Here is a 17,834-nt window from a genome sequence, read left to right as displayed (position 1 = left end):
ATCCTTGCTGCTAAGTGGGAGCTGATTTTTCAACAGAGACGTGCAACATTGTGTGTGGGGGGGAGAGGGGGAAAGAGTGGGAAAGGGAGAAGGAGAGAGAAAGAAATTGAGATTTAAAATGTGACCTTTAAAAACTGCCTCGTGTTGCAGTGAAGCTGTAAAAAGCTTCCATTGACATATATGGAAGTTATTTTAAAGCCTCATTGAAATGAAGAATGCGGGGATGCCTTCATTGATAGACAAAGAGACTATAAGTAACCTTTGAAAATGTCTATGTTATAAGGAGGCTTGCTGGCCATGAGCCACGCAAAGTCAGTCTCTGACATTGGAGAAATGAGTAGGGCATTAATCCTTAGTTTAAAAAAAAAACCTAGATAAGATAGGTACCTTGGGGGAAAGGAGTGTAGATTCTGAAGAGGGTGAAGATCTTCCCTAGTTGTTATCAGGCCATACAGGGAACATCTGGTGATGGGACTGGACATTTTTTGTCCAAATGAAACCTTTAAGAAGGCAGGTAGTCCTTGACTTAATAACAGTTCATTTAGTGACCGTTCAAAGTTACAACATCACTGAAAAAGTGACTTATGACCATTTTTCACAGTTACCACCTTTGTTGCATCCCCATGATCACGTGATCAAAATTCAGATGCTGGGCATAATTATGACCATTGCTGTGTCTCAAAATCATGTAATCACCTTTTTCAACCTTTTGACAAGCAAAGTTAGCATGTAGCTAACTTAACAATTACAGTGATTCACTTAACTGGCAAGAAAAGTTGTAAAATGGGGCAACACTCATTTAACAAATGTCTCACTTAACAACAGAAATTTTGGGTTCAATTGTGGTCATAAGTTGAAGACTACCTGTGTAGTAAATTGTTCTGTTTAACGTAACTGATTTTAGTGAGACTAAAGCATTTCTAATTTATTCTGATTTAATCCAGAACTACCAAGTAATTAATGAAGGTGAATTCCTGAACCTATATAATTAGGAGCTGGGAATTAAGTTCACTAAATATAATAAGGCTTACTTGTATATGTGTTATTCAGTACAGTAAGAGATCGGCAGGCAAATGAAGAGTAACATTGGCAATGGCTGCAGTTGCAGTGAAAGAAACCCAGTGGTTTATTACACTAAGCTTATTAACAATCAATTTCTTTTGTTTGTGCATTATATTGAATAGTTCAGGTTCCAAATGGACTGAATTGGCTTAAGATAAAAGATGCAAGGGAGCAATTGCTTGCACGTTTAGTATTTTAGTATTTATTTGATTTGTCAATTGCTTACAAGGTACAAGGTATAAGAATAAACATAGTTTTGAATACATGAGATAGATACTTATAAGAAAAATAAAAAGAAACAATAGGACAGGGACTGTAGGCACGATTGATGCGCTTATGCATACCCCCTACAGGCCTCTTAGGAAGGGGATGAGGTCAATAGTCACCTTCCAGTGAAGGAGAACTCTTACACCCTGCCACTGCTGTGTCTGCCAAAATTTTAAAAATTCAATATTTGGCAGGAAATTGGAACAAAGTTATAATGGCACATTCTATTTAAATAATCAACATGTTCTTATACTGGAAATTCCTTTCCAGATAGTAACGAAGTATGGCATTGCGCTAAAGTGAAATGCTGCAATTTCCTACTTTGCAACTGAAGGAAGAATAAATAATGAAGATAGCAGTTTAGAAGCTTCATTCAAAGATGTTTTATTATTTTTTTAAAAAAATATATCCTTTAATATTGTGCCAAAATGTCAGTTTACATAATATTTGATTTGAATAATACATAATCCAATGATAGCTATTCACTCCATTTAGTAGTTAGAAAAGCACAAGAACACAATTGGGAACTATAGCCTTTTCATTTAAAAAATTGATGATACCATGGTTCATAATATGTAAGGCACTATTAATACTAGTGTTTGGAAACTGGCAATCTTGAAAACATCAAATATTTTGGTCTAGGAATTAAGGCATCAGACTAGAAATCTTTAACCCTGCCTTAGCTATGAAAGTCAACTGGATGATTTGGGGCCAGTCATTCTTTTACCCCAACTCACCTTACAGGGTTATGTTGTGGGAAAAATAGGAGGATGAAAAAGTATTAAATACATTTGCTGCCTTGAATTATTGATAAAATTAATAAAGGCAGGATACAAGTAAGTATAAAAAATTGCATTTCAATAGTTTTTTAAGTTAGTATTTTTGTTTATTTTAGCAAAATAAAACAATAAAAACACTGCACTTTTCAATATTGCACAATACTGATTTTCTAATTTTTGGTACAAATATTGTACTGTTCTAATACATATTAAAAGTTCATAAAAACATTTGGTTAAGTTTCAGGCTTTTCTGTGGGCAAAAAAACTGGAACTTCATTTTCAGATCACAGTTCTGCTCAGTTGGGTTTCCTCATGCAGACTTGACAGCGACTAATTATTTTTTCCATATTTCCAGCTTTTAGAGTCTGTGGCACTGGTTTCCTTTAAACGTAAATGAGAATAATATATTTTAAATAAAAGAAAATTCCCATATCTTAAACATTAAACTAATAAATGCTACATCAGTGTCAGTCACCTGTATTTAAATCAAAGTACAAGTAAAAATAATTAGGACTACGAAGTGCTTTGCATTTGAAGAGAGCTGCTGTAGAGTATATAAACCACAGGCCCTCAAATAGAATTTCTCTGTAGTTCTTGAAAATAATGATTCCCCCCCCCCCGCCAGGTCTTTGGGGTGACCCTAAAAAAAGCTATTTCTGATTAAATAGTTGATGGCAGGAATTCTACACACACATCGTCCAAAGCATCTTTTTGTCTTTGAATCAGAAGGCAGACCTGACAGTAAAACAGTTGTCATAAAACAATGGATTTATCAAATTTTGAAATCGCCCATCTCCCTCAGAGGGATTTGCTAAATAAGGCAGATAGATATCAAAATAAAGATAGAAATATCAGCTTTATTTGTGAATTGGCTAAGTGGGTAGCATATTACATACAATGAAAAAATGAACCAACTATTTTAAGCTGCATCATAGAGAAGGTAGTGTAAATAAAAATACCTGAACATTCTTCTTGAGTTTAGCGTAGCCAACCAGAAACTGTAGGAATTTGAGTAGTAATTACATGTTCCTCGGCCATGACATTCAATGAATGGAAGGGCACGAAATTTTTCTAAACATGACCCTGGAGATGCCAAAGCTTGTCCAGAAGCTTCTGAGCCTGCACCCGTATACTGTAATGATAAATGACTTTCATAAAATCTGTTTTATTTAGTAATCTGTGGATAAGGAATATCAGTTTTAGACTTCCAACAATAATTGTCTCTCAGAATATTAAGACCTCAAATAATTCATCCAGGTTATTTTTATATAGCACTTTGGTAGTTTTTGCTAATATTGATAGGATTTGTAGCATCATAGAACAACAGAAATTTCAGATACTTTTAGTAATGCATTATTTTTTTCCTTCAGGAACTTTTTTTCTTTTGGGCTAGGCTGGAGTATGATCATATAAACATGTCGGGATGCTTGTGACTTTTAAACCTTACAAATTTTATTACCACACAGTTTTCTTCAAGAACAGTTATGATACATTTGTTGTTAAAATATGAACGATCCTCTTCTATTTTTATCATAATCTTAAAAAATTTGTAGGCTGATTTAAAGAAACCATCTATAGGTGCAGTATAGATGGTTTGTTTGTTACTTTTGTAGTTCAATGGCCTGTTGAAATATTTTGAAAAAGCGCTTAACCGATTTCATGATTAGTGCTAGGCTATTATCTAAGCCAAGGGTCTTCAAACTTGAAAGCTTTAAGACTTGTGGACTTCAACTCCCAGAATTCCTGAGCTAACATCACTGTAGGAGGAATTCTGGGAGTTAAAGTCCACAAGTCTTAAAGCTTTCAAGTTTGAAGACCCCTGATCTAAGCTATCAAAAAACAACATATGGTTATAAAAATATTCACATAGCCATAAGATACTTGCATATCCTTTTTCACACATTAATAAAAAAAAGCTGCCTCTGTGTCAGCCTTTAAGACAGTCCAGACAAGAAATGAAAACCACTGATCTACTTCCAGTAAACTATAAACTACTATGTATTGCCTTAAACTATTGTGTCTGTAACCTTTAACTGCATGAAAAGGTGTATCATAGAGCAAAACATTTTCAACCAATGTCCCTCAAATTAACTAACATACAGAATGCATCCAAAATCCAGGATCCATGTCTCCCATGAAATTAAATTTAGCAGGGAGGGAGGGAGGGAGGAAGGAAGGAAGGAAGGAAGGAAGGAAGGAAGGAAGGAAGGAAGGAAGGAGATTCTGCCAGCTTTCCCCTAGAGAATTCAGTGGTAGAGTTGACAGGAAGTTGGAGGTCACTCCTGCTCCAACTGATTTTTTCCCCATGTGTGATCATTCTGATCCTCTCTTTAGGTAAGGAAATATCTCTGAAACAATGCCCCAATTGATCAAAGTTTGTCTAGTGAGTACTAACACAATCTTCATTGTAAGACTACAGTAACAGAATCTTGTAAGTCTGAAAGCACTTCTCCCCTCTCTTACTTTTACTTTCTAGGAAATTAGAAAAGATTCTTTCTGAGATGCTTTTTCCATCCCCATTCCTTCTGTGGGTTGATATATCTTGTGTCTGACATTGCTTTAGTTGTGGCTCTTTGTTCAGTCTCCAAAAGTTATTCTCTCAACTCATATAGTCCCTAATTTATCACAACTACTGCCAGCAATATTTTAAATTGGGCAAGTGCATGAAGTTTGCCAGATATTTGCCTTGTTTCTTCTGGTACTGGACAAGTTGGTGACTTTAATGTAGCACTATGGCTCAGTAGTTAAGATATTGGACTTGTCAGGTAGAAAGCTGACAACCTAGGTCCAAGACCGAGCATTGCACAATGGGGTGAGCACCCATCTTTGCCTAGCTCCTCTCCCACTTAGCAGTTTGACAGCATGCAAATGTGAGAAGATAAATAGGTACCACTTAAGTGGGGAGGAAACAGCACTGTGCAACATCATGCTGGCCACATGACCAAGGAAATATCTTTGGACAGCAATGGCTCAATGGCCTGGAAAGATGAGTGCCTAGTGGAGTAAAATCTGCAGACTCCTTTCCTTTCCTCATCAGATTCTGATCAAGAGAAGAACAACAGATTCCTCAAGAATTTCTGGTCTCAAGTTTTGAAGTTTTTGAGGCAGTGCGAGACAGATGGGCATAGAGAGTGCTGATCCATAGAGGGGCCGAGGGTCAGGCACAATGCTTAAAATCAGATATCCCTTGTAAAAACCATAACACTGCAACTGACAGTCTGACTTAAAGCAAAGTACTGCTGCATCTGCTTTGTTTTTGATAAGGCTTCCAACTACTCTGTTAGGAATCTGGTGGCACCTTTTCCAAGTAACACATTTTATTAGAAGGCATGAGCTGCAGTTCATTTCATAAGAGACACAGAATGGCAAAACAGACATAGAATTAAAATTGAGGGAAGGGGGGAGTGGAGAGGAGGGGAAGATAAGTTGTTTATGTAGATGCAGCTTACATGTGAGATGGATTGCAAGGCTCTAATTAATTAGCACTATACCTTTTCTCCCACAGCACTTCAGTAATAAAGTTTAATAAAATGAAATTATCAATTTGATTGAACACCTTCAGAACTTGGATTTTTTTCTAATCTCTTACCTAATGATTCATTTATTTCAAACCAAAACCAGTAACTTTTATTTATTTATTTTTCTTCTTACCATAACAAAAGAAAACCCTTTCCAAAGAGATTGCCAGCCTTGAGGACAGGATGGAACTGAAGTTTTTTGACTGTGGACTGCTATCATCATTGCTGGACCTTCGCAGACAACACATCTAAGTGAGAGACAAACGTATCATGAAGAAAAGGGAGAAACAAACTGCAGCAGACAAATGAATTTGGAAGAAAAGTGCTGATAAGTCAGGTAGCCAGCAGAACACACATGGAATGGAATAATTCATTTTTATTCAGCTTTTTACAAAATCACTTAGCATCTTGATTTTGTTTTTGGAAACCAACAGTTTATCCACTTAGTGTTTCTTATATAATGGTATGTACCAAATAAATAACTATATAGAAATTAGAAGGGGAAATCAAGTAGGAAAAAAATACCTGCTAATATAGGACTCTAAATCTCTTCCAGAAATTGGTGCCATATCTTCAGGCATTGGTGTTTCTGTTGACAACCAGTAGGAGTAATCATTGCGAGAAGCAAATCTGCAGACTGCTTGGGTATTACATAATAAAAAGGGCATAGTAGTAAATCTTGAAAGACAGCTGCCAGTTGTACCTGGATGATTCAGAAGAGAAATTCTGCTGAGTTCAATAAAGTATCCTATTATAGGTATGCTATGATGTTTAGAATATTAGTATAGATGAAATACATACAAGGAAGGGAAATGCTACAATAGAGACAATTCTGGGGGGGCGAGGGGGGGGGAATCAGAGAACAAAGGAACAGTGAAGATTTTTAAGAGGGAAATATCAAAAGCTATGGGACTAGAAAACATTCTGGGATTAATTCCTTTGGAACTACCTGTCAGGGTTCCAGCTCTGGGTAAATCAATGTTTCATTTACAATTGGAAGAGAGGCGTTAAAATAAAATAGCTAGAAAAAACATATATCTGTTAATGTGACAATGTGTTTTTTTTCCCCTCTCAGTGTTTTCTCAGAGATTTTGAAACAATCAGCTCATAGTGTTCTAAAACAGTACATAAAGAAATTTAAGAGTAATGCTTAAGGTTGCTGGCTTAAGGTTGTCTCAGCCTTTCATCCTTCCGAGGTGGGTAAAATGAGGACCCAGATTGTTGGGGGCAATATGCTGACTCTGCAAACTGCTTAGAGAGGGCTGTAAGGCACTATAAAGCGGTATGTAAGTCTTAAGTGCTGTTGCTTATGCTGGTAGTTATTCTTGACCAAAACTCTCATTAAGAGATGGAATTACCAGAAATAAAGTTCTTTGATCTGGACAATTCATATGTACACTATCTTCTATACCCTGAAAGTGCTGCAGAGGGAAGATTCATCCTTAAGATGCAGATATAGTCACAATTCTCTGGGAATTTACTAACTAAGACCTATGCTTAGAATTGCACTGTTGGGTTTGTTATTTTAACTAGGACATGAAATGCTTGCTTTTGCATAGCAAACTTTATGTGATATCTTGTTAAGAAAAAAATAAAATAAAGTATAAAAATACCAAGGTCTTGTCCATGTGCTTGTTCATTTCCTTGAACAAAAAGAAGAGAGTAGCCACTATAGATGTGAGTTGTCCCAGATGGACATGTAGGAATGTTTGTTGACTGACTGTGCCTGGAAAAAATGAAGCCTCTTTTCACTGGACTAGTTATGGAGCTTCCTGGGAATCCAGGAAGTCCGTTTGTACCAGGAGATCCAAGCAATCCAGGTAAACCTACACAGAAATTAATTTAAAAAATAATAATCAGAAATATTTGTGAACTTGTTCACCTACAAACTCTGTGTCAAATATACACAATATTTCCATGATTATCTAAGACAAAATCCAAATATTCCATTCCATTTTCTTATAAAAAGTTCACCACTCCTTATTGTAGTACCTTTTTGCCCTTGAAATCCTTTTTCTCCTTTGGGTCCAGGTGGTCCAGTTCTACCTGGAATACCATGACGGCCTGGCTGGCCCATTGTACCAGGAGGTCCTGGATTGATGAATTGAAGAAAAATGTTAACATACGTTCAAAACATACCTAAAAGGAAGGGATCACTCTGGAGAAGATTTCATGCAAACTTATATCAAGACAAGCCCTGAGTAACAGCCGGTAATAAGTCGTCCTCTGTATTTCACCCAGAAACACATTCAAACACAGGTGTTCTCTGAGTTCTTCCAGGATATCTCCTGAGTTCTCTAACAACTGAGATAACAGAAAGACATCCCAACTAAAAGCTTCAAGTAACACTGGGGCAATAATCACCACATCTGATTAATTCAAATAGAGCAGTGTTTTTCAATTGAAAGGACATTTTGACATGAATTAATCTAACCTTTGCTCCTTGCATCTGTTAAAGAAGTTGCTTGTACTATTTTGCTAAGGATGAAAATCATTTGTTAGGAATTCATTCTGTAAAAGAATTGTATCCTTTTCTATCTGGTTTCTCGCCTCTGCAATTTTCTTCAGAGCTAGACAGATCCTTGGAGACAATTCCCAGGAACATCCTGCTCCATAGATAAGCGCGCGGGGGGAGCTGCCTAGCAGCATGAACACACAAGGACAAGGGATACTGTGTAAAATAACAAAGTATGGACAGAGCACGGACAAAGAACACTCCATGGATAAGGAAGGGGCAAGACATTGCCCACATTAATAACAAACTTTTGTCTCTGATTGGATAAACTTAGTTTCTATCAGCGTAAAATACATATACTCTGAGCCATTCTTGCAAGGTGTGGCTATTCCTTACATGCATTTTGTCTGTATGTTTTGGACATAGTATTCACCCAGACTTTTTGCTTTGGCCAAAGAATAAAAAGGCTGTTATTTTTGCAAGCCTCGTCTCAAGTCTCATTCTTTGGCATCTCCATGGCTCAGGGAAACTTCTGGGACCTTACACAATCTTGGCATCTTGAAAATGTTGGACTTAACTCCCACAATGTCAAGGCCCTCACATTTCAAGTTCCCAAGGTTGAAAAATATTAAAATAGAGGAAAGGAAATTGTACCTGGGAGCCCAGGTGACCCACGGGGACCAGGATCTCCTGGGCTTCCTGGGTTTCCTGGAGGTCCAGCAGGTCCTGGACCTCCTGGGAAAGAAACTGCTTTCACAAATGGTCCAGGCTGACCTAATAATGAAGATACAAGCAAATAAAGGGTTCTTTGTTTATCTGTGTACAATTACAATTATAGATTAATTACAATTCTTTACAATTACAATTATTTATAAGCAAATAATATTATAAATCCAATTCAATTATGTAAAACAGATCATCATTTGCTACCTGGTAGTCCTGTTGGCCCTCGAGGCCCTGCTATTCCGGTTGGTCCAGGTGGTCCCCGATTGCCCTTTTCTCCTAAAAGGAAGATCCTATTATTAGACAAGAATTATATGATTATGATGCCAAAGAATACTTGTGAATTCTATAAAGCTCACATGACTATGGGAATGCATGTCCTAATTTACTATTCTACATCATATTACCAGTTTTGGAGAGAGATTGATGTTATTTGGTTTTGATAATATAGTAGGATTTATCATCAAAGAAATATGCATAAAGATGCACATTCAGTACAAATATCTACGTTGGCCAATTATCCCATGTTTTTGCCTAGTATGTCTTGAACATATGAACATAAGTGAAGATCTTCAAGCCAAACAGCTATGAAATACTTGTTTTGAATCTTTATATTTAATGGCCAGCCCTGTCAAGGAAGTAAGCTAACATGAACAAAACACAGGGAAAGAATCTTTGGACTTCACCCAGGGCAGAAACGGGTCAATTTTACACTGGAATTTTCCTAACCGGATCCAATCCCTTGAATACACTGTCAAAAGAGATCAGCAGCTGAGAATCTCCATGGCAACTAGCAAGAATGTACAACCTGTTTTGACTCTTTTTGAAGTACGCCTCTTTTTGCCTTTCTCGACTCAAATACATTTTGAGTATTTTTTTTTGTAATTAATGTTGGTCTCTTTCTAGGTTTAGAATCCCAAGTTTAAATTTAAGGCTTTTTCCTACTAGCTCCTACTTTATAAGTAGTACAAAACGTGATCCAACTTGATTTCAGAGATAACAAGGACAATACATGTTCACACCATCTCTCATAGCATGTAGGCAGTGACAATAATGAGGTGGTTTCTGTTTATCTTGCTTTCTTGTTCATTGTTGAGACTTTTACTCAGGAAAAAAATAGCAAGGAAATAGACAAGCTGCTCTCTATATCTTAGAGTCAATTTGTAAAATCTTTGTGAGAAATCACAGCTCCAGAGTTGCATTAAACCAAGCCCCTATAAATCATCCTGGGAAAAGTCTTCATTGTGATGAAGAGCTGAAATTAAATTGACAACACTCAAACAATTAATCCAGAAGAAGTTCTCTATCTGCAGTATCCAATTTATATTTCAATCATGATGTATGAAATTTAAGTGGCAAAATATGGCATTCTATAATTAGATACAATAAAAAAATACCTTTTATTCCTGGTAATCCTGGAAAGCCAAGATCACCATCAGGACCCTGATAACCAGGGATACCTTCAATTCCCTATAAATCAGGATAAAAATAGTCTTTATCAGTTTAAACTCATCTTCAATAGATTTTGTAAGGTTTTTTTTTGAAGAGTAGAGAGAGAATAAACACAATCTCAAGCAAAAAGAATCATTGCCAATGGAAAATTGGAGAATATAAACTCAATCCTCAGAATTGCTGGCCTTATATTTCTATTGTCTCATTAAAAGTAAAAGTAGCATGGAAACCAATTCTTTGCCATTATTTATTTAATCCATCTCTAGTTTTAAAATAGGCACCCCCTGTATAGCTTCCTCCCTGTATTCTTAACAATTTTAATTGTTTCAGAACCTACCTTTGCTAACAATTTAATACAACGAAATACAAGTATAGCTATGTTCCTTATTATTGGACATACAGTCTTCTAGATGTTATTCTCAGAAGAATTAGGGCCTCAATAGAAGAAAAATTATCCATATCCTAAACACTCATATTTCAATGAACGTGGGATGAAAATTATTTTTGTATTTCCTCTGAGCTTCCCTGCTCCATGCCTTAACAACAGCTAGCTCTTAATTATAACATAAATGAAACAGTTTATTCCATCTATGAGTGAAACAGCAAAAACAACAAAAAAATCTTAGGACAGTTCACCTGTCTAGTGACACCCACTAATACACATACTAATTCTGCATTGATAGCTAGAAAAATGAAACAGAGTAAAATTCCTGTTTTTTTTTAATTCCTAATTGTTTAAGTTTAATTATTTTTGCAGAATGTGATAGCTTTCCTAGTCAACAGTTTTGCATTGTTGCAAGTCTAAAATATGAAATCAGTGAATGACTAATAAAGGATACTTATTTAACTTACTGGCATACCACATGGGCCATCATCACCTTTCATTCCTGGCAGGCCTGGAATTCCATCTGTTCCTCTGACACCCTTGTTTCCTTTTATACTGTAGCCTGGGGCTCCAGCAGGTCCTGGGCTACCAGGATCACCTATGTTTCATGGGGAAAGTACGTGCATTTGGAAATAGTATATTAACCAAGAATTGTGTTAAATTATATGCATATATATTCTATCTCTTCTATCTCCTTAATAAATTACAATGTATGTATGACACTTTTCACTTTAAAACTGCAAAGTTGGCACTAAGGTCCACTTGCATAGGCAGCTGTCAGAAAGAACAACCACACCATATATACTTAACACAACACAGGCCAAAAACTTTTGGTCTAATAAATATTGTGAAATATTAATAATATTGCACGTACCTCAGGGCAGAAAGTTCCTTAGAATGCTGTAGACAAAACCTGTCATTGAAACAATAGCCCAAAACTCCCATAAATTTCTGTCTCTGACCAGAAAGGCTTTAATAGGGGATTGGATAAATTAATGGAGGACAAGTCTATCAAGCATTAATAGTCTTAAGTTAATGGAGGACAAGTTTATCAAGTGGTAGTAGTCTTGAAGACAGGTTGGCTATATCTTGAATACAAATACATTTATAGGAAAGAAAATGGGGGGGAAATTATGCATCTCTGCCAATATGCAGAAAAATATTGTGGGCATTATGTGCTTTGGTCTGATCCATCAAGGCTATTCTTATGTTTCTATATTAAATGCAGAGATGATTGCACAGTTGGTACATATGCTCCCAAATGTTGTTGTACAGAAGACAGCTGCTTGGCTTTTCAACTGTAAAGCAGAGCAGCTAAATGAAGAGGGAAAAACACCTAAAGTGAAAGTAGGAAAAAACTCACGATGAATCTGATTAGGCATAAGAAATGAATAACTGCATCTATTTTGTAGCAATGATAAGTTGTAGCAAAACGAATCTGAAAGTTGCTGTATAATAATGGCTTCTTACCTGGATTTCCATCTGGGCCAGGAGGACCTCTATTTCCTTTGGGGCTAAGTATTTTGCCTGGTTTTCCTGGAAGTCCTGGTGGTCCAGGTAAACCAGGAGGTCCACCAGGTCCTTGGTCTCCCATAACACCTTTAAAGCCTTGTCCTGGAAAACCAGCTACTCCCATTTCTCCTTTGATACCTTGGGAATGAATATTTTAATCAAAGTTAAGAACATATTGGTCATTATATTTTTAAGGGTACTATGATTTGTTCCAAAAATCCCAAGCTAGTGATGTCAAGAAACATAAGCTGTATCCATCATTACTGCTCCCTTCACAGATGAGTTCCTTTCCACATATTTTCCATGAATATACTTTTTGGTAATACAATCTACTTTCCATTTACAGGAATAATAATGTTGGATATATAAGCCAGTTTGGATCATATGTTATGAATCAGAAGTTACTTCTAATCAGCAATGACCTATCAGCCAAGACTAGACAATTCAGGAATCCTGAAGCATTTTTATTCAGCTCCTCTACCCTGACTCTTCCAGTTAAGATAGCCTGCAATATATAGTCAACCCTGGAAGAGGCAAAATAAAACTACTAACTCTATTAAAAGAAAACATAGGCAACAGTCTATGGGTGTGATACATACCTTAGCACTTAGTATTAGCATCCTATCTGTTGTCTTAAGAAATTCAGGAAAACCTTAATTGTAGTTGTGTGGTACCAAAAAAGCTATTTATAGCAATTCTCTCTCAAAAGAATAATTATTCCTTTTAGAAGAATGAAAGGAATAGTTCTTAAAAAACCCCTTTTTTCTTTTTGTAGTATCCACCCAATTATTGGCTACAATATATCAAAAGTGTTTTATAAAATATATGCAAATATTAAACAACTGTCTAGCTTTCTGATCTGAATTTTCTTATTAGAAAACTTGAAGAAATTTTTTTATGCAACTATATTTCCAGCCTCTTAGTGGGGCTCAAAATCCAGGTGGTGAAAAAGAAAAGCATGTTCTTGTCATATATATATATATACTTAGATTTAGGTACTGTTGTAGTTGAGCAATGAGAGGCTAGACCAGGGCATGGGTGCAACAAGACTTTATTGAAGCAATAAAGGACTGAACGTGTTAACCCTGCCTGGAGCAGGCTCACAGCGATCAGCGGCTGGCCGGACCCCGCAGCTGGCTTTTATAGCCGGCCGTCGAGGGAGGCCAGCCAATGAGGGGCAGCAAACGCCCCCGTAGCATGAACGGACCTGGGTGGGGACTTTGGCAAGTTCCAGGGACATAACACCCCTTCCCCCCAGATGCGAACACGCATAGTCATTTAAATAAGCGGGCGGTCTGTGCTGTCGCCCCGAACGTCGTAACTCCAGTGAGTTACCAAGTGTCTCAGAGTTCAAGGAACCCGGTGGGGTTGGTGATGGGGTGCAGCCTCGCTCTGAGGTCTGCGCACGTACCGGTGCAGTGCTTCCGGTCGGTGATGTCGTGGCCCCGTCTGTTGGTTCCGGTGGCGGACCCATCGGGCAGTCCCGGTCTACTGCCTGCTCCCTTGGTCCGGGTGGTGGTGGTGAAGAGATTCTGGCATGGTCTCCGATGAGGGTTTGGTGTGGCACCTGGGGGTCGACCTGAGCCCACGATCCGGCACTGGCGAAGGTACCCTGTCGCTTCCTTAGCTGGTCCAGGTGTCTTCTCCATATGCAGCCGTCTTCCAGTTGGACTCGGTACGACCTGGGACCGGTGATGGCTACTATCACTCCTGGAATCCACAGTGGGTCTCCGGCATAGTTTCTTGCAAAGACATGTTCCTGCAAGACAAAATCTCTGACCCCCGTCATTGAAGCGAGAGGGGTGTCAGGGCAATAGTGAGGGTGGAGCCTATCCAACACAGTTCTTAGGCGTCTACCCATCAGAAGTTCAGCAGGGGATTTGTTGGTGACCATGCAAGGGGTTGAGTGTTGGCTTAGCAAGAAGCGGAGAGTCTGTGATGCCAATCTTCTTTGCTGAATCTGGCTAACGCTTCTTTGTGGATCTAACGGCTCTCTCCGCCAGTCCGTTGCTGGCAGGATGGAAGGGGGCCGTGAAGATGTGTCGGATGCCAAGATTTGTGGCAAAACAGCTAAATTCTGTTGAGGCAAACTGGGGGCCATTATTTGAAACTATGGTATCCGGTAGCCCGTGTGTTACGAATAGGCGGGTCAGGGCCTTGGTAACTGCTTGCGTGGTGGTTGTGGATAGTTGGGCCACATCGATCCATTTAGAGTATGAATCTACGACCACCAAGAAGGTTTTGCCGTGTATTGGACCCGCTAAGTCAATGTGTAGCCTTGACCAAGGCGCGTTGGCGCTCTCCCACTTTGTGGGGGTGGTGACTGGAGGGGATGGTCTGGATTCCTGACAGGGTTGGCATGAGCTTACCCACTTGACGATGTCGTCGTCCAAGCCAGGCCACCAGACGTAGCTCCGAGCCAACGCCTTCATCCGGACGATGCCCGGGTGGCCCTCGTGTAGTGCCTCTAAGACTGGTGTGCAAGTGAGGCCAGAATGACGACCGGTGCCCCACAACAGGCAGCCCTGTAAGCTAGACAGTTCCTGTTGACGGGTCTTAAAAGGTGTGAATTCGGCTGCGAGGTTAGAGCCCGGCCACCCCTCCTCACCCAGTCCAGTACCTGGGCGATGATTTTGTCCGTCTTGGATTTGGTGGCGATGTCGAGGGCGGTGACAGGAAGGTCGAGCTCGGTGACATCGAAGATGGCATGGACCGGGGCCGGGTCTTCAGCTGGAGCTGGCAGGGGGCAGCGGCTGAGGGCGTCTGCGTGGCTCAATGTTTTTCCTGGGCGGTGGATGAGCTTGTACGAATAAGCCGCCAGGAACAAGGTCCACCTCGTCATTCTGGGAGACAACACTTGGGGAGTCTGCTTGTCTCCAGAAAGAAGACCCAGGAGAGGCTTGTGGTCCGTGATTAGCTCAAGTTGTGGCCAAACAGGAATTCATGAAATTTCTTAACCACGGCCACTGCGGCTAAAGCCTCCTTGTCGATTTGACTATAGTTACGCTCTGTCGCTGAGAGCGTTCTGGAAAAGAAAGCGATTGGTGCCTCGGAGCCGTTGGGTAGTCTATGGCTTAATACGGCGCCAATCCCAAAAGGGGATGCATCCGCGGCTAGTACCAATGGAAGGTGTGGGTCAAATTGAATAAGGACCGCGTCTGATGTGAGCAGTGATTTGACTGCACGAAAAGCGGTGTCTTCCTTGTGTCCCCAGTGCCAAGGTGATTTTTTATCTAAGAGCCTGTGTAAAGGCTCTGCTACTGATGCTTTGTGAGGTAGAAATGATGCATAAAAGTTCAATAATCCCAAAAAGGCTTGTAGCTCGGCTTTAGTGGTTGGCGTGGGTGCCTCATGAATTGCCTTGACCTTGGATTCTAGGGGGTGAATGCCTGAGGCGTCAATTCTATAGCCCAGAAAGTCCACCTGTCTAGTGGCAATGGCACATTTCTCCCTTTTAATTTGAGGCCATGCTGTCTGAACCTGTCTAACACTGCTCTGACTCTCTGGAAGAGTTGGGGCCTGTCCCTGGCCGAGACCAATATGTCGTCAAGTAGGGCACTACGCCAGGGAGGCCCTGTAGTATACGCTCCATGAGGGATTGGAAGATGCCCGGGCAACACTTACGCCAAACTGGAGACGCTTGCACCGGAAGGCACCCCTGTGAGTCACAATGGTCTGCAGTTCGGCTGTTTGGTTGTCAACAGGGAACTGTTGATACGCTTGTGACATGTCTAATTTGGCAAAAATGTTGCCAGGCTCAAAGGTATGCAATAAATGTTGAATGACCGGGACTGGGTACGCGCTAACTTGTAGAAAGCGGTTAATTGTTGTTTTGTAATCTGAACAAATTCTCAGGCTGCCATCCTTTTTAAGGGGTGTGACAATTGGCGTCTCCCATTTGGCGAAGTCTGTCGGCTCAATGACTCCTTGTTTTAATAATTTATCGAGCTCTGCGTCCAGTTTAGGCCGAATGGCGAATGGGACTCTACGCGGTTTCAGCCGGACTGGAACCGCTTGGGGGTCAACTGCAAATGAGATGGGGGTACCATTATAACACCCTAACTCATCGCTGAATACGTCTGAGTAGTCAGTGAATAGGGAGTCAGTGTCAGAAGCTGAGACAGCATGGACTCCTGTTAACCCTAGGCCGAGGTAGGGGAACCAATCAAGCCCCAGAAGACTGGGGAGGTTGCCGTTAACTACCACTAGAGGCAGGTGGCCTTTGAAAGCTTTAAAATTAACAAGGAACTTGCCTTTGCCGAGTACTGGAATGTCCTTTCCCTGATAATCCCTCAAGGAGATCTGGCACTTCTGGAGCTGGTTTCTGGATAGTCTGGGCTGGATTTTCTTGAGGGTGCTCCAAGAGATGATTGAGAGCGCTGACCCCGTGTCAACCTCCATACGACAAGGTTTACCTTCTAATAAAATGGAGAGTGTTATTTTACTAATAGAGTGACAGGTGTGGTTAGCATGGTAGCAAGTGTGACAATTTAGTACTTGCCTTTGGGGCCCAGAATGGGAAAAGGAAGGAACCTTTTGTGCTGAGTTGTGCGCGGCCTGGCAGACTCTAGCGATGTGGCCTTTTTTGTGGCAATGGTTACAGGTGGCACCCTTGAATTTGCACGAAGCTCTCGAGTGAGGTCCGCCACAGGATAGGCACAGGATGATGTGTTTGGGTGCGCTGTTGGTTTCTTGCCTGGCTCCTGCCTGTGGTTGTTTGGCATGGGTGAGGCGGTGGATGTCTGTTTGATCGTTGGGATCATCTTCGTTGACTACCTCTTCTGAATGAACGGTGGCGCAGCTTTGTTCGGGAACGGGACCTTGAATTTCGGTGGCTGACTGGGTTGCCAGTTCTGCTGCCAAGGCTTCCTCGACGGCCTGGGAGAGGTTGAGGTCCTTCCTGGCGAGTAGTCGCTTTGGAGGTGAAGGTCTTTGACCCCGCAGACGAGCTGGTCGAGGAGCATGTCATCTAGATAGTTCCCGAACCCGCAGTGGAGGGCTGCAGTCCTCAAGGCGGCCATATATTGGTTGACGGTTTCCTTTTCCGCTTGCTTCCTCATCTGGAAGGTGAAACGCCTCGCGATTTGTGATGGTCTGGGGGAGTAATGATTGGTGAGAATCTCTAGCAATCCTGCCCAGGGGACATTCTTTAACTCACGTGGAGCAACGAGTGCTGTGGCGGTATCAAAACGACGGCCCGCAATAACTGAGGAAGAATGACTTTTTCTGTGCTCCCAGCATCAGCCAGACCAATAGCATCGATGTAGTGGTTAAAACGATTCTTGTATGACTCCCACTTTTCTTCATCCAGCTTGAATGGTGGGAAGGCTGGGTTGGAGTTCATGATGAGGACTTCTGTACGTTATGCTGTTGAGAAATCTCTCTGGGACAACAGAATGGCACTTTGTGCTCTTGTCAGGCTAGTGACTACAGCTCTGGAGAGGCTCCACAGAACCTCTCTGCTCTCTCTCTCTCTGGGCTAACAATTGTGGCTAAGCTGCAACGGCTGTTGGCAGCGTTTTGAATTTCGCGCTCCTGGAGAGCGTAGGCGGTAATGGCTAGCCGCCTCTGATAGCGCTTCAAATTTCATGCCTGCGTAAGCGTCAGTGACTTGGAATAACAGCACCGCGCTGTATTCCGGCAAGAAATCCAAACGACAGCCGTTTGAATTTCGCGCTCTT

At 40.6% G+C, this 17,834-nt stretch overlaps 1 protein-coding gene across 1 annotated transcript in view; it reads right to left on the bottom strand.

Moving 5' to 3' along the window:
• Positions 1–1,697: 1,697 nt before the first annotated feature.
• Positions 1,698–17,834, bottom strand: part of COL4A3 (collagen type IV alpha 3 chain) — a 68,994-nt gene continuing 52,857 nt past the window's right edge. The window contains exons 42-52 of the mRNA XM_087933222.1: positions 12,112–12,291; positions 11,109–11,239; positions 10,202–10,274; positions 9,012–9,083; positions 8,736–8,855; positions 7,619–7,717; positions 7,240–7,452; positions 6,152–6,329; positions 5,760–5,874; positions 3,068–3,240; positions 1,698–2,489 (exon numbers count right to left, since the gene is read on the bottom strand). Of these exons, the coding sequence (XP_087789348.1) occupies positions 2,405–2,489; positions 3,068–3,240; positions 5,760–5,874; positions 6,152–6,329; positions 7,240–7,452; positions 7,619–7,717; positions 8,736–8,855; positions 9,012–9,083; positions 10,202–10,274; positions 11,109–11,239; positions 12,112–12,291 (1,439 nt within the window). The 3' untranslated portion in view covers positions 1,698–2,404. The remainder of the gene's footprint in view (positions 2,490–3,067; positions 3,241–5,759; positions 5,875–6,151; positions 6,330–7,239; positions 7,453–7,618; positions 7,718–8,735; positions 8,856–9,011; positions 9,084–10,201; positions 10,275–11,108; positions 11,240–12,111; positions 12,292–17,834) is intronic.

The sequence above is a fragment of the Pseudonaja textilis genome, chromosome 4, assembly GCF_049901715.1.
Source record: "Pseudonaja textilis isolate UNSWEBS1 chromosome 4, rPseTex1.2, whole genome shotgun sequence".
NCBI lineage: Eukaryota > Metazoa > Chordata > Lepidosauria > Squamata > Elapidae > Pseudonaja > Pseudonaja textilis.
This window is presented reverse-complemented; position numbering and strand designations above follow the sequence as displayed.